This window comes from Gastrolobium bilobum, unplaced genomic scaffold (genome assembly GCF_033153095.1).
Source record: "Gastrolobium bilobum isolate Gb01-03AN ecotype WA unplaced genomic scaffold, APGP_CSIRO_Gbil_v1 utg55986, whole genome shotgun sequence".
In the NCBI taxonomy this organism is placed as follows: domain Eukaryota; kingdom Viridiplantae; phylum Streptophyta; class Magnoliopsida; order Fabales; family Fabaceae; genus Gastrolobium; species Gastrolobium bilobum.
Genome location: NW_026898879.1, coordinates 46,367 through 63,770, shown reverse-complemented (window position 1 = coordinate 63,770; position 17,404 = coordinate 46,367). Strand labels below are relative to the sequence as shown.

Below are 17,404 nucleotides of genomic sequence, written 5' to 3'. Positions count from 1 at the left end.
ATATTTGTATATGTTTAGATTATTGGGACGCAGGGGATCCTACTTTTGTTTGCGAGCATTTAATTGGCAGTCTTCTGCCTGCTGATAGTCAGTCTCCAAAATTTGCTCAACTTTATATTTACGACACTGAGCATGAAGTGGACAACAGACTTGGTTGTCTAAGGTATATTTTTTTTTGACCCAATTCTCATGTTTCATATGTGGAGTATCTTTTTATGTTGACTAATATGAATGACAATTTTTTTATTTATTAAATTTGCAGTTCCACCAGTACTGAAGATATGCTTGATCCTGAAATTATCCGATTATTGAAGGAGATGTTCGATAAGCACAACAGTATAGCTCAGTCTTTCAGGTACGCTAGAGACCGTTATAAGGAAGATGACTTTAATGGTGTAAAGTTGAGGCTTATTCGAAGGCGTGGTAGTGATGGAAGAGTTTATAATCTTCCGACAGCATCCGAAGTGGCAGCTTTGATTGTTGGAGATATAGACAGTGCTATGGGCGATAGGGATATCATTATTGAAACACAAGATAGAGTATTGCAGCGCATCGATGTGAAGCATCCATTATATCTTGGCTTGCAGTATCCATTGTTATTTCCATACGGTGAAGACGGTTATCGTGATGATGTCCAGCGTACTGTATCCAGTGGTAGGAAAAATGCAAGAGCCATGATCAGCATGAAGGAATTTTTTTCGTTTAGACTTCAGATGCGATCTGGAGAATCAGAAATTCTACATCGATCAAGGAAACTTTTCCAACAATTTCTGGTTGATGCATACACTATGATTGAGTTTGAACGGCTTAATTTCATTCGATATAACCAGAGTCATCTGAGAGCTGAGTTGTACAAAAATATAAAACATTCATTAGATAGCGGTGAAGATGCAGCACTGAGCACTGGAAAACGTATCATTATACCTTCTTCATTCACAGGCGGACCTAGATATATGGCTGAAAATTGTAAAGATGCTTTCGCAATTTGCCGTTGGGCTGGATATCCTCATCTTTTTATAACAATTACCTGCAATCCTAAGTGGCCAGAAATTACACGATTTGTTAGGGCCAGACAGCTGAACCCTGAAGATCGGCCTGATATTCTATGCAGAGTCTTCAAGTTCAAATTGGACCAGTTGCTACATGATTTAAAAAAGGAAAATATTCTTGGCAGAGTCATTGCATGTAAGTATATTATAAACTTGATACTCTTTTTGTTAACTGGATTTTATACAAAAAAATTTACGTCATGCATTGAATCTTTCTATAACGTTGTTGTATTCTTATTATTACTTATGTTATATTCTTTGAATGTAACAGATGTTTGTACAATCGAATTCCAAAAGCGCGGACTACCTCATGCTCATATTCTTCTATTCTTGAACCCTTCAAGCAAAGCTGAAAGTGCTCTTGATATTGATAAATTGATTTCAGCGGAGATACCTGACAAGGAAACGAATCCTACGCTGTTTATGGCTGTCACGAGTTACATGATACATGGTCCATGTGGTCCTGAAAATTACAAATCTCCTTGCATGAAGGACGGACGGTGTTCAAAAAAATTTCCAAAAAACTTCTGCTCCCGTACTTTGATTGACGATGATGGATTTCCTCATTATAAGAGAAGAAATGATGGGAGAGTTGTGAACAAAAATGGTGTTGAACTTGATAATCGTTATGTTGTGCCCTATAATGCACACCTTCTTTTAAAGTACCAGGCTCATATCAACGTTGAATATACTTGCCAGAGAAGTGCCATTAAATATCTTTTTAAATACATCCACAAAGGGAATGACAGAGTGACAGCTGCCATAAATCATTCGGACGATGAAATAAAAATGTTTTATGACTGCAGGTACTAAAAATAATCTCCATTGTGTTTTGCTTTCCTACAAAATTGGCACAATTTTTTTGAGAAATTATTAACTTAAATGTTCACCGATTTATTTATTTATGATAGGTATGTCTCCGCATGTGAAGCAGCTTGGAGAATATTTGGATTTGACATTCATTCGAGATATCCCCCTGTTCAGAGATTGCCATTTCACTTGCCTAATGAAAAGAACATTATTTTCAGTGATAATGATTCGTTGTATGATGTAAAGACAAGGGCGGAGTCTAGACTGTCAATTTTTGAGTCTTGGATGGATGCAAATAAAAAATATCCAGAAGGTAGGCATCTAACTTATGGAGAGTACCCGACTGAATTTGTTTTCAAAGAAAAAACGCATGAATGGAATCCGAGAAAAAAAGGATTTTCCATTGGAAGGATAAATCGTTTTTCTGCCAATAATGGAGAAGATTCATATCTTCGCACCTTGCTTAATTTTCAAAGAGGTTGCACCAGTTATGAAGATCTTAGAACGATCAATGGCGTGGTTTTTCCTACATTTAAGGATGCGTGCTATTCTTTAGGACTTCTGGATGATGACAATGAGTACATTGATGCAATTAAGGAGGCAAGTTCCTGGGGATCTGCTGCTTATCTTAGATGTCTGTTTGCTCTGTTGTTATTTGCCAACTCAATGAACAGACCTGAAAAAGTTTGGGAAGAGTGTTGGAAATTTTTATCCGACGACGTTGTTTATCGGCATAGGAAAAGAATAGGACGTCAAGGTACGTGTTATAATAATATTTCATACAATTTTTTTTTTGTTTAACCGAAATCAGCATATGCTGCCTTAGTACTTATTAGCTTTTTTTGCCCGTATTCAGCAAATGTTGCTTTAGTGCTTATTTTGTTTTTTTTTTCCCGCATTCAGCAAATGATGCTTTAGTACTTATTTCGCTCTCTTTTCTTTCTTTGATTACTTTATCTTTGTTAATTTTTTAATTTTTTTTCCTTTGAATTTTATGCTTTGTCAGATGCAATTCTTACAGAAGAGTCTATAAAAAACATAACTCTTGAAGAAATTGATAAGGTACTGCAGAGCAATGGGAAATGCCTCTCTGATTATCCGTCAATGCCACGCATCAATAGTGAAACTTTGCTTGATATGCAAAATCGATTAGTGTTGGATGAATTAATGTATGACAGATTTGCTTTGGAAGAGGAGCATAAAAGACTAATTAATTCCCTCACTGATGAGCAGAAAGCTGTTTATGATAAAATTGTTTCAGCAGTTACGGCAGGTAATGGAGGGTTATTTTTCCTATACGGGTTCGGTGGTACAGGAAAAACATTTATTTGGAATACTCTTTCAGCATCTATTAGATCAAAAGCTGGAATCGTACTTAATGTTGCTTCTAGCGGAATTGCTTCCCTTCTGCTTCCTGGAGGACGAACAACGCATTCTAGATTTCGTATTCCTATTCAAATCAATGAAGATTCAACGTGTAATATAAGGCCAAAATCTACTATAGCTGAGTTGCTGTCAAAAACAAAGTTAATCATTTGGGATGAAGCTCCAATGGTACATAGATTTTGCTTTGAGGCTCTGGATAGGACACTGAGAGATGTTCTTAGAATTTCTGATACAAGCTGTGTTGATATGCCATTTGGTGGAAAAGTTGTTGTTCTAGGAGGTGACTTTCGGCAAATATTACCTGTCATTCCTCATGGCAGCAGACAAGATATAGTTCATGCAACCATCAATTCTTCTCATCTATGGTCCCATTGTCATTTATTAACTTTGACCAAGAACATGCGTCTTAATTCTGGAAGTAGCGCTCACAATTTAGAGGAAATAAAAGAATTTTCTGAGTGGCTACTTAAAGTTGGGGATGGTAATCTTGGAGATGATGTTGATGGAGAATCTATTATAACAATTCCAGATGAATTGTTGATTAGAGAATCGGAAGATCCGTTGTCGGATATGGTTAATTTTGTTTATCCGAATCTCTTGGATAATATTTTGGATCAGACCTTCTTTAAAGAACGTGCTATTCTAACTCCTAAATTGTCCGATGTTGCTATGCTAAACGAGCACCTAATGTCTATGATTCTCGGTGAAGAAATGACTTTTTTGAGTTCGGATAAAATTCTTAAGCAAGGTGGGACTTCCTCTGTTGAGGATGATGAAATCACCCCTGAGATCTTAAATACATTATCATGCTCAGGGATTCCTGATAATAAATTAATCTTGAAAGTTAAAGTTCCAGTAATGCTATTAAGAAATATTGATCAATCGAGAGGTTTATGCAATGGCACGAGATTGCTTATTACAAAATTAGGGAATCATGTTGTTGAGGCAATTGTACTTACAGGAAGCAATATAAGGGAAACTGTGTTAATCCCTAGAATGACGATGAGCCCATCGAGTCATACATTTCCTGTAAATTTCCAAAGAAGACAATTCCCCCTGATTGTATCGTTTGCCATGACTATCAACAAGAGTCAAGGACAATCACTTTCACATGTTGCAATTTATCTCCCTAAGCCTGTCTTCACTCATGGGCAATTATATGTGGCACTCTCTAGAGTAAAGAGTAAGCATGGATTGAAGATATTGATACTTGATGAAAATGGCTGCGTTACGAATAGTACCCTTAATATAGTTTACAAGGAAGTATTTCAAAGACTGCTATAGTATATTGGGTTCTTTCTTCAAAGATATAACTTCATTGTATGGTACAGGTAAAGACAAAAAAAATGACTGTTTATTCGCGTCTCTTTTCCTTATCTATTTTCAAAGATATGACCTTTATTATCCTATTTTCTTTCCTATTTTTAATGTAACAATGAATGACTGTTTTGTTATTTAAAAAAATGACTGTTTGGGACCTTTGAAATACTGACAAAATGAGTTCGGCCCAGAGGGCCGACCCACCACGCCAAACAAACCAATTTTTTTTCCCGTGCATCGGCACGGGTAATTCACTAGTTTTAATAAAAGATAAACCGAATCTAAAATACTACATGATAAGTATTATTAGTTTTAAATGACATTTATATGATTGTTTAAAAAAGCTGTAATATATAAAGAGGCGGTAATGCCTAACAGAAGCTAGATTTATCATTCTTATATTTTTTGTTTTATTACAGTTAAAATAATTGTAAATCAACATTTGTTAAATTGGATTTTAATGCGTCAATGACAGCTGAAAAGTCCTGATCACTAAGAGCATGGGATTTTTGCAACTTTATATAACTCATTAGCTGAAGCCTGAAGCTGCAATTGGAGTAGGTTGGGAAACAGACTCTGCTAAACCCAGGGCAAGTCTTAGATCCTTTTGTTGATGCTTTAGAGGGAATGCAGTTGGGTAAAGTGATTGTATCATTGATGGGCCTTTGGTTGAGTACATTGGAGCACAAATTTCACCTATGAAACTACCTCTACTAAGACATATGGATCCAACCCAACTTTCTCGCTGAGAAGGACGCCATCATACTGCCCATGATCATATTGACAACTAGTTTCACTGCAGCTCCACTTCCAACATCACCGAGGTAAAATTTTGATTTCCCCATGATGTCCAAGAGGGGAACAACTGTTTCACAAAGTCTTACATAGTTGATAGATAGTTGGGTCTTTAAACATGATCACGTGTGTAGAAAATGCTTTGTTGGTAAAGACTGTATTCACAATCGTGTAATCTTTTCAACTTGAGGGGATTAGTCTTTGCTTTTTGGCCGAGAAATTTCCTTGGAAATTTTTTGAAAAAACGTTTGTTAATTTTACTTTTTTGTGTGTGTGGGGCTCTATTAATATTTACTATCATCTTTCGTCACCTTCTCTTCCGTCGGACTGTTGAGGTAATTGTTTAGCAAATGAATGCTCTCAAAATGGTTGTGCTTTTTACCATGATGGAAATGGATGTTTAAATAAGAAAATAATTGTATTGAAAATCCTTAATGTGTGAGTTGGTTTGCGTAATTGTGACTAGAGTTTTTTGTTTTCCACTAGTTCCGTCATTGATAATTTGCTATATATTATCTCATGTTGTGACTCAACTAGTAGTGGCCCTACATTTATTAAAAAAAAAGAAAAGAAAAGTTTTACACACAAATCGAATGATCATAACATCAGAATTCAATTCTCATCGAAAATGTTTTGCACAAAGCAAATTTGTAATCATTCCAAAGATGAAAGTTAGAAGGATAACCGATTCCACGACCCAAGCTAATCCGGCCAAGAACAGAACTGTCCCATAATAAATACCTTTGCTGTCGTCATCATCAAGGTGTAGGATGTCATAACCGATGAAGCCGTTCAACATTGCTAGGAAAGAAATTGAATAACCGACTATAAAATGAAAAAATTTCAAAAATATTTTATACTTGTGATTTTCAGGCTTCAGAAATATATCAACACATACGTGAACATATGTCAGATACATTAGAGTGATCCCAATAAATCTGTGTGAAGTATTATGAACGCCGGAATGATTATGATTTCCCATATACAAACCAGTTATCCCAAGAGGCATTAAATGTAGGGCCATAATATTATCCATAGATACACATGCTCCATGCAAAAAGCTTGCAGGTGCTCCACAATCAAATTCAAATTCTTTCATGAAGCCGAATATTATCCCAAGAGGCATTAAAAATCCCCAAATAAAAAAACTCAAGATTCCATGGACCTGAAAATGCAAATTGTTATTAATGCATACTATACCATTCAAAGTTTCAAACTGAAGATAAAAGTATAAACAAATTCAAATTAAAGAGTTAGTTTAACTAGTTACGTCTTTTAGTGTCGTATTTGAGGAATTCACTTTTACACCTGAAATATTCCCAGATATAAAATCCAAGGTACCAAAAGACTGAAGATTAGGTCCTGATAGGAAATGTGCTCTTAAAGTTCCATCATCCCATGCAAAACCTTCTTGCCAAACGTGATTCACCAAAGTCACATTGGATGGAAGTTGGAAACTTGCAAAGATGATCTTGTGGCCGTTTGTTTGTGTAGATTACTGAAACATTATGAACAGAGAAACTGAGATTACCGTGTTGCTAGAGAGTTACATACCTTGTTATTGGTGAGGTATAGGCTTTAAAAGTCCCATATGATGTTGGAACAGCCACAAATGCTTGGGAACCAATCATATCCAAGGTGTTGTTTTTGCTTTTTTGGCAGCATGGCATGGTACGAAGCACAAATGATAAAGGATTTCTTGTAGAAACGGTGGAGTACTTGTTATTCGATCAAATCTCGAACTTGTAGCGGGAAGTTACGCTTAATCGCAGCGTTTCTCGGTTGAAATTCCGTAGAAATGTAAACATTCAACAACTTTTGTCTTCTACCTTAGGATTAATCATAAAAGAACAAAATTGGTTTTCAGAAATTCATATTTTCATAAACATAAATAAAATTAGGGATATTAACTTTTATCCACCATGCAAAAGATTCTTTGATCTTCAAAAGCGCCTAGAATAATTGTGATCATTAATGGCAGAAAACTTTTGATAGCCTAGACCTTTTTTCTTTCCTGTATGCTCTTTGATAAGGATATGGGCACACTATGAGGATTTTTCCGTTTAACCTTCTGTCAAACAATTGTCCTTCATAATAAATGCACCTATCAATAATAGTTATTTATTTTCATATTTCCTATCTTCTAGCCAAATTACCTTTATATAACTTGCACATTAAATCAAAATTAATACCAACTTTATACTACAGTCACATGTAGGCCTTACAAGATGCATTATCCAATTGTAGAATTTCGGTTGGTGAGATTGGAGAGAGTGGAAAAAATTAGCAAAAAATGAGAAACATTGGATTTAAAACTGATAATCTAATAATGGCCCGTTTGGATGACTTTTTAAAAAAATGACTTTTTATGCATTGTTTTTTTTTAAATTATTTTTTTCAAAAGGTAAAGTTATTTTATGTTTAGATGTATGATCTAAAAATCACTTTTACATAAAAAAAAATTGTTTGGATGTTAAAATAAAAAAACATTTTTTATATATAAAATTACAATAAATGAGAGATAAAATAGCATGATCGTAAGATAAGGAGAGATAAAATATGTATGATAGGATAAAGTTAAAATTGTATTTTAAAAATTAATATTATCTTTTTTCCAAAAAAAAAATTATATTATTTTTTAATTTCTGCTTTTTTTAAAAGCAACCAACCACTGGCTATAAAAAAAAGTAATATTTTACTTTTATTTTAAATTTTGTTTTTTTAAAAAGTTGTTATCCAAACATCAAAAAATTCTCAAAAAGATTTTTATTTTAAAAAAAGTAACTTTTTTAGAAATAAAAGTTCATCCAAACGAACACTAACTGTGGTAAGCATAGCTGATAAGTATAGCAGCCTAGAAAAATTAAGTAAATCAATAAAATTGATTCATTATACACAATTACGTAACTAAACTACCTAATACCTAAATAAAGCGACTGATTATCATTTATCCTTGGAATTTCGCGTAATTAATTTAATATTACAAATGTTAAAAACAAAATGGAATGTATGAGTGCCGAATTTAAATAATAAGAACATTAAAGGTCAAATTAAATTTCATTACAATTTTAAAATAATTTTTAAAAGATTGAAATTGGAACGCTAACCAACTCCACTTGGAAAGCAATTACGGCCAAGACCAGAATTACAAAATAATAATATGCTTTCCAGTCATCAACCTTGAGCATGAAAAAACCGATGTGGGCGTTCAATATGGCTAGGACAAAATTGAATTACCGACTATATAATGAAAAATTTCCCAAAATATTCTGTTCCTGAGATCATTCTCTGGCTTCAGAAATATAGCAACACATACTTGAACATATGAAATATAGCATTTATTAAAAAGAAAAGAAAAGTTTTACACGCAAAAATCAAAGGGTCACAACATGAGAATGCAACGTAATAAAATGTTTTGCACAAAGCAAATTTGTAATCATTCCAAAGATGAAAGTTAGAAGGATAACCGATTCCACGACCCAAGCTAATCCGGCCAAGAACAGAACTGTCCCATAATAAATACCTTTGCTGTCGTCATCATCAAGGTGTAGGATGTCATAACCGATGAAGCCGTTCAACATTGCTAGGAAAGAAATTGAATAACCGACTATAAAATGAAAAAATTTCAAAAATATTTTATACTTGTGATTTTCAGGCTTCAGAAATATATCAACACATACGTGAACATATGTCAGATACATTAGAGTGATCCCAATAAATCTGTGTGAAGTATTATGAACGCCGGAATGATTATGATTTCCCATATACAAACCAGTAGAAAAGCCAGCAGAGCAAATAAAAAATACCATAGATACACATGCTCCATGCAAAAAGCTTGCAGGTGCTCCACAATCAAATTCAAATTCTTTCATGAAGCCGAATATTATCCCAAGAGGCATTAAAAATCCCCAAATAAAAAAACTCAAGATTCCATGGACCTGAAAATGCAAATTGTTATTAATGCATACTATACCATTCAAAGTTTCAAACTGAAGATAAAAGTATAAACAAATTCAAATTAAAGAGTTAGTTTAACTAGTTACGTCTTTTAGTGTCGTATTTGAGGAATTCACTTTTACACCTGTTTCTGAAACATTCCCAGATATAAAATCCAAGGTACCAAAAGACCGAAGATTAGGTCCTGATAGGAAATGTGCTTTTAAAGTTCCATCATCCCAAGCAAAACCTTCTTGCCAAACGTGATTCACCAAAGTCACATTGGATGGAAGTTGGAAACTTGCAAAGATGATCTTATGGCCGTCTGTGTAGATTGCCGAAACATTATGAACAGGGAAACTAAGATTACCGTGTTGCAAGAGAGTTACATAACTTGTTATTGGTGAGGTATAGGCTTTGAAAGTCCCATAAGATGTTGGAACAGCCACAAATGCTTGGGAACCAACCATACCCTTTGAGGTGGGGTTGATGGCCCAAGCAATCCAACTAGAGTCCGTTGTGTTTTCCTTCTGGAAAGCAACATCAACTGTTCTTGAGGATGGATAGTAATTCCAGTGCATAGAGGATTTCAGAAATTGCAAATCCTTGCATGCTGCATAGTTAATGTGATTAGGAAAAGTGTATGAACTGCATGGCTTTGGTTCATTAATGAAAGTGTGAGAAACAAAGATGTGTGTGAAGAGTATGAGAAAAAAGAGAAGGTTTCCAAACGAAAACATGATTAGGGAGGAAAAAAAAATAGAGACGGTTTTGTTGAATGTTTAGAACCCTTTGCAATGCTTCCATGTCATACGTGATGGCTTTTATTTTTGTTTTATTTTTTCTTGTTATGTATTGAATAGTTTATCTTATCTTATTGTTGAAGTGGAAACTCTATCTTATTGTTAGATATATTTGAATTTAAACAATGAAAACTTATCTTATCTTGTTGAAGAATTTTTTTTATCTTTTTGTAAAATGTTTTTTAATTTAAGCAATGCAATATATTTTATCCTACATTTTTTCACGTATTAATTTGTAACATGAACATCAAAATAAGTTTGACAAATTATTTTGAAATATCTACACAACTAATTATCTAATCCCTTATATATATATATATATATATATATATATATATATATATATATATATATATACACATGGCATTAATCATAGTAAGATTATATTATATATGATAAATTACAAATAAAATAAAGTACGAAAATTATTTGATAGGAAAATAAATAAGTAGACGTGTAGTTATTTCAAAAATTAACCACAGAAAGTTTTTTGTTTTCTAGCAATTCCGTCATTGATGATTTGCTATATTATTTAGGTGTTGTTTTTGCTTTTTTGGCAACATGGCATGGTACGAAGCACAAATGATAAAGGATTTCCGGTGGAAACGGTGGGGATTAATTTTTTTTTTCCTAATATATATATTGAATCAAGAGACAAATAAGAATCTGCAAACAAGATTATATTACTCGCTTCCACATCAAATCCATATTGATAAACCATGGTTTGTTTTATTTTAAAGTTAGAATCATAGTGGCCCAAAAAGGGCCGAGTACAAATATGTATAAGTTAGTAAAATAATTAGCATTGTATTACAATGGAATACTTACAGTCCAGAATATAGCTCATGGATCCTCATTAAATGAAACCTAGGCAACCCCAAAATAACAATCTTAGATTGCATTTAGCATTAGCTAGAATGCTTTTTGACCTCAAGTCACGATGAAACACATTTGCTGCAAGAAAAATATTATTTTAGTTTAGTTTAACTATTTGCAAAAGTCAATTACTTACTGTAAAGAACCAATTCAACTCAAACGATTAAGCTGTTGGGTGAGGTTACATTAATGATTTTATATATCTCAAGAGTTACAAATGTATATGAATGCATATATTTCAGGCCACAAAGAAGCCGGTATTAAAAAAATTGTGCTTAATTTCTTTTATATCAGATTGTCGGAGCAAAACGAAGGAATTTAAATTCTCGTCTTTTGACTTATTCTATTGTAACATATGTAAAATATGAATGTAAGAAGCATCACAAAAACATAACAAGAATATGAGAGAGTCAAATAGGAGACAATCTTGCAAATTCATAAATAATGGCAATGCCTTGAAAGTTGCACCTTCCTGATGTTACATGCTAGCAGTGTGCATGGTTTGGTTCAGATTGATTTTTCTGCTGAACTTGTAACGGGTTTTGCTTTTTCCTGAACCAGTTATGCTTTTTCCAAACCGGTTCATCACCTTTTGGTTTCTCTTCGCTCTTCTCTTATCTCTAAAGACAAAAACCAAAAGAAAAAACGTTCAGATTTGCTGGTTGATGTTGGTTTAACAGCCACGTTTCAAATGAGGGATACAACCTAGGATTTGAAATTATGAATCTATAAGCATGCAATTGGAGCCTCTTCTGGCAAGAAATTTATGCCCTCGAGCAAGGCAGACATGTATGTGCTTTAACATTATATTTCGCCTACTACTCCAGTTGATGCTTCTATGAGTATATCATACTTATTAATCTCGGATAGCGGCGCGTAGCGGCCAAACCTCCAAACTGCTATAGCGCTATATCGTGTAGCGCTACAACGTTACTGTGCAAAGTGTACCTAAGTGATACACTAAATTGTACTCCATAAATATAATTAACTAAAAACAAAAGCAATAAAAAATAAACAGAAAATAATTAGCCTAACCAAAAAAAAAGAAAACAAACATATAATTTATATGATACAAAAACTATAAACAGATAATAAATAGACTAATAGAAAAAACAAACATATGAATATATTAATATAACAAAACAGAAGTACAAAAACAAAAATAAATGGAGAGAAAATAAATAATTGAACAGTAAAAAATAAATAAAATAAACATTTGCAGAATGTAGATAAAAGTTAAAACAGAAAATTAAAAGTCTAACAAAAAAAAACATAAATATAAAACATAAATGTAATAACAAAAATAATCAGAGAAAAAATAAATACTTAAAGCCTTGAATAATAAAAAAGACAAAAAAAATTAAACTTTAATACAAAAAAAAATGCAGTTGCTCTAAAAAAAATATTATCGTGTCTGATTGTCTAAATTTTCATTTCATATCTGATTGTCTAATTGATAAATAGGGGTAAAAAATATTCTTTACTGTTTTACTTCTGTTAAAATAAAGGAAATTTAAAATTTCTTTTTTACTTTTTACTTTTACCTCTTTTAAAATTTATGAGATTTAAAAAAAATTACTTTTACTTTTTTACTTATACAGTTTTACCCAAAAGAAAACGTTGTATGGGATAGTCACGTTCAGATTTACGGGATACAGCCACTTTTATGATACAGCCACGTACAGATTGTCTGATTAGTGAGGTTCGAGATACAGCCACGTTCAGATTTACTTTTTTACTTATACAGTTCACATCAGTGTTGTATTTTTCTTTTTCTTTTTCTTTTTCAAAAGAAAAAGAAACTTTGGCTCGTATAGGAATCCATTTCATCTTCAATACATACCTCTCACTAAAGAACAACAAGAAGAATCCATTTCATCTTCAATACATACCTCTCAATAAAGAACAAGAAGAAAGGTATGTTCTGATTTTGCCCCTTTTGCTGTAAGTTCATTGTGGGTTCCCAAGATTTCATGGGTAAAGAGGCATAGGCCTGTCTCTACTATGTGTCTGTTTTTTATAAACCTGATGTATCTGATCCTAAAGTCTGAAATGATGCAGCCTCTGCATATTGCAGTATTGTCTCCCCAAGCAAAGAAACCCCTTCCACTCTCTATTTTGATGATCATCCTTAGGTCTCTTTTTCTGTTCTCATTTTTGCTTAGTTCTATTTGCAACTTCAGCATTAAAGACTTTTGTCTTTATAACCAAAGGCCTGATCTCTAATTGTCCTCCTCTGCTTTATGTGATTTGCTGCTCTCTTTTTCTTTTTGTTTTTGTTTTACCCTGGCATAGGCCTGTCTCTACTATGTGTCTGTTTTTTATTTCCACAACATCATTTCGATCATAAGTGTGAGCGCAGGCTACACAATGAACAATGCCTAGTTTATTAAAGAGTTGAGTGGAAGAGCAAAAGTCCCCCACCCTTGTCAGTTTGAATGACTTTGATTGATGACTTCAACCGATTAGAAATCAAAGCATGGAAATAGTAAAAATTTGAAGGGCTTCAGATTTGTTTTAAGGGGTATAACCATGTATAATGTAATGTGCACAACTTATAATCAAGTATAATGTGCATGAGCAAATGATATATAATATGAGAATCCCATGGTTGATTTCATTGGGGTAGGACCCCACGTCAGTTACAATTGTAATTAGGAAGGTTACACGTTGTGGTTATTAGTTGTAGACGTGTCATGGTGGGTTTCAATACTCATAACAGGTGTTGTTAAGAGAAGTACAAATAGGATTGTAGTGTAATTGATACCTTTACTGCATTTTAATATCATCTCTTCTGTTACTTTCTGATCTTCTCTCTCTTGTTAGGCACGTCCCTAACACACTCCATCAAATTGAGGATGCTTACACTTCTCTAATAACTGGTTACTAATGGAAAGATCACGCACTCCATCAAATTGAGGATGCTTAAGAAGGGAAAGATCACGTGACCATTCGACAGCATCTTTATTTTTTTCGGAAAAAGTAATAAGCATAAGAAGGGAAATTTCAGAAAATTCAGAAGGGCATGTCCAATGAAGATGGCTATAATTTCTCTTGGTCGTTGTCTCTCTTGAAGAAGACAAATATCCTTAGCTGTACATACAGAGCAGTAGTTCAGCCACTTCAACGTTTGACACAAGGAACAAATAAGAGCAGACAATTCTTCACAGTAAAACACCCTTCCTCTTTTGGATACACGATGCAAAGGCTAAAAAACAAGACCAAAGGACGGTTGAGGAAGAGTGTAGCATGCTGAAAATGACTTTGCCCCCCACTGTTGAAGAAAAAACAAAGGAGTTTAATGCTACCAAACAAAGTTATACCAAAGAGAGACAAGCATTTGAAACCTACAGAAAGCACCTTGAAGAACAAATACCAAAGAGGATGAGTCAATGCTATCTCTCTGCCCAAAGGAATAGCAGCATGCCATTAGATCATACAACACAAGACTTAGTGAAGCCCACAAGACCCAAGACTCAAGTCCGGCCAACATCTTCCACTCAGCAATCAGTTCAATTTATTCACTCAAAGCCACCTGGCTTTTCTGTTATGCCACCTGGCTTTTCTGTTTGTACAGCTGTTGAGTAGTTAGTTAGTTTTCTTTTCAGTTACTACTCTTAAGCTATAATCTCCTGTATCCTGATGTAGTATAGTGATGTATATAAAGGATATCAGTGAATCAATAAAGATTAACAATTCATTTTTAACCAAAATATGAACTCCAAGATGGTATCAGAGCTCTGAAAAAGGGGCTCTGGTAACTACGCTTTCTTTCTCCGCTGTGATTAACAAAATCTCCCTTTCTTTCTTTCGTTTAATTGTTGATTTCTTCGTTTCTCAATCGTCAAACAATGGCGAACATGAATCTGATTGCAGAGCATATCACAAACCCGTCCAATCCTTATTTTTTGCATCCTAATGAAAGTCCATCCATGGTGTTGGTCTCACCTCCGTTATCAGGAAGAAACTATCATACATGGCGTCGAGGCATGACCGTGGCGCTGATATCCAAAAACAAACTGAGTTTCGTTGATGGCTCCATTGAAGCACCTTTACCAACAGATCCGATGTTTCCTCTATGGCAACGTTGCAATACGATGGTCCTAGCATGGATCCATCGATCAATAACAGAAACAATTGCTCAATCCATTATTTAGATTGAAAGAGCATATGATGTTTGGAAGGATTTACAAGATCGGTTTGCTCAAACTGATATATTTCGAGTCTCAGATTTGCAGGAAGACATGTTCAAACTGCAACAAGGTGATAGGAGTGTGAGTGAATACTTCACTCAATTGAAGATTCTTTGGGATGAACTCGAGAATTTGAGGCCACTGCCAAGTTGTAGATGTGATGTTGCTTGTACTTGTGGAGTTGTCACACTTCCAAGAACATACAGAGAGAGTGACTATGTGATTAGGTTTCTCAGAGGTCTAAATGATCAATATGGACAGGTGAGATCACAAATTATGTTGATCGATCCTCTTCCTAATGTAAATCGAGTTTTCTCCTTGGTAAGCCAGCAAGAAAGACAGCTCCTAGGAGGTAATACTCTTGAACCATCCACAGATGTAGTTAACTCATTTGCTAATGCTGCTACTCAAGTTTTTCATAGAGGAGGCAATTATGGAAGAGGACGTGGCCGTGGAAATAATTTTGGAAATAGTTTTGGAAATACTTTTGGAAGAGGACCAAACAATGGTGGTAACTTTGGAAATATCTATGGAAGAGCACAAAACAATGGTGGTAAGCTATGCACATACTGTGGCCGTAACAATCACACAGTGGAAACCTGCTATCATAAGCATGGTTTTCCACCAGGATACAGGAACAGACTCAATCACAATGCTAACTATGTTGAAATCTCATATGAAGGCATTCACCAGGAAAACTTACAACAAGCTCCAAATAATTCTGCTACCCTACCACATGATCAATATCATCAGACACTACCTTCTACCTTGTCACATGACCAATACCATCAGATACTACATCTTCTGCAAACACATCCACAAGATGCCAATGCCAATTCCCTTCTGCAAACACTTCCACAACATACCAATGTTAATTCACATTCCACAAACCTTGCTCAAGTTTCTGCTGCACAGGTAGAAACAGATATTCCTAATGTCATGAACCAACCAGGTAAATCTCACATCAAGTGGCTCCTTGATACAGGAGCCACTGATCATATATCTCATGAATTATCCGAATACTCATCTTTACAGAAAATCAAACCTATCTCTGTTATGTTACCAGATGGCCATCATGTGTTGGCAACACATTCTGGAACCATTCACATTTCTCCTCAATTAACTCTTTCAAATGTTTTATATGTTCCCAACTTTTCAGTCAATTTAGTTTCTGTTAGCAAACTTTTGCAAAATACCAATTGTTCACTAATATTTCATGGTTCATCTTGTTTTCTGCAACAGCCCCATACCAGCATGAAGACTGGTTTAGCTGAGCAACAAAATAGCCTATATGTGATAGTTTCTGAAGACTCCAAAAGACCCAAGACTCAACCTAGAACCCACTGCAATGTTGTCTCAAAGCCTATAAATAATGACAAAGCTGCAATTCTATGGCATCATAGACTTGGCCATCCCTCTCAACAAGTAATGCAGCAAATGTCCAATTGTTTCCCCTATATTCCTTGTAAAGATTTTACACACCCTTGTGATGTATGTTTCCTAGCCAAACAGAAGAAACTATATTTTGTACCTAGCCATACCAGATCAAATAAACCTTTTGACTTACTGCATGCTGATATTTGGGGGCCATGCTCCTTGCCTTCAATTCATGGTGAAAAATACTTTTTAACTCTAGTAGATGATTTTTCCAAGTTCACTTGGGTAATACTTATGAAGACCAAAAGTGAAACTCGACAGCATCTTCTTAATTTCATTGCCCTCATTACAAATCAATATAACACATCTCTGAAAATCATTCGAACAGACAACGGAAATGAATTCAAAATGAATGACTTTTACCTAAGCAAAGGTATCATCCATCAAACTACTTGTGTAGAAACTCCACAACAAAATGGTGTTGTGGAGAGGAAACACCAACACTTATTAAATGTGGCTCGCTCACTTTTCTTTCAAGCCAAGCTTCCATCTTCCCTTTGGCCTTATACCATTTTGCATGCTACCCACATCATCAACAGATTATCCACACCTTTACTCAACCACTCAACACCTTATCAAACATTACATGATAAACCACCCACATTTGACCATTTACGTACATTCGGTTGCCTATGCTTTGCTTCAACCTTATCTGCTCATCGTACCAAATTTTCACCTAGATCCCACAAATGTGCCTTTATTGGTTATAAACCAGGCACCAAAGGTTATATTGTATATGACTTGCTTACCCATCAAATTCACACATCAAGGAATGTCATATTTTTTGAAGAACATTTTC

At 34.4% G+C, this 17,404-nt stretch overlaps 2 protein-coding genes and 1 pseudogene across 2 annotated transcripts; 1 reads left to right on the top strand and 2 right to left on the bottom strand.

The window, feature by feature from the left end:
- Positions 1–70: 70 nt before the first annotated feature.
- On the top strand, positions 71–4,988 carry LOC133285012 (uncharacterized; the record flags this gene model as incomplete). The annotated part of the gene is made up of 6 exons (XM_061482162.1): positions 71–163; positions 263–1,185; positions 1,321–1,855; positions 1,961–2,616; positions 2,866–4,396; positions 4,985–4,988. Coding segments are annotated over 6 exons (3,742 nt in total), but the record flags the coding sequence as incomplete, so codon positions are not given.
- LOC133285011 (glyoxylate/succinic semialdehyde reductase 2, chloroplastic-like) lies at positions 4,985–5,410 on the bottom strand (annotated as a pseudogene).
- A 3,981-nt stretch (positions 5,411–9,391) lies between these two features.
- Positions 9,392–9,877, bottom strand: LOC133285010 (cytochrome b561 and DOMON domain-containing protein At3g59070-like). The gene has a single exon (XM_061482161.1). It carries the CDS (start codon positions 9,875–9,877, stop codon positions 9,392–9,394), a length of 486 nt encoding a protein of 161 aa, XP_061338145.1.
- Positions 9,878–17,404: the final 7,527 nt, after the last annotated feature.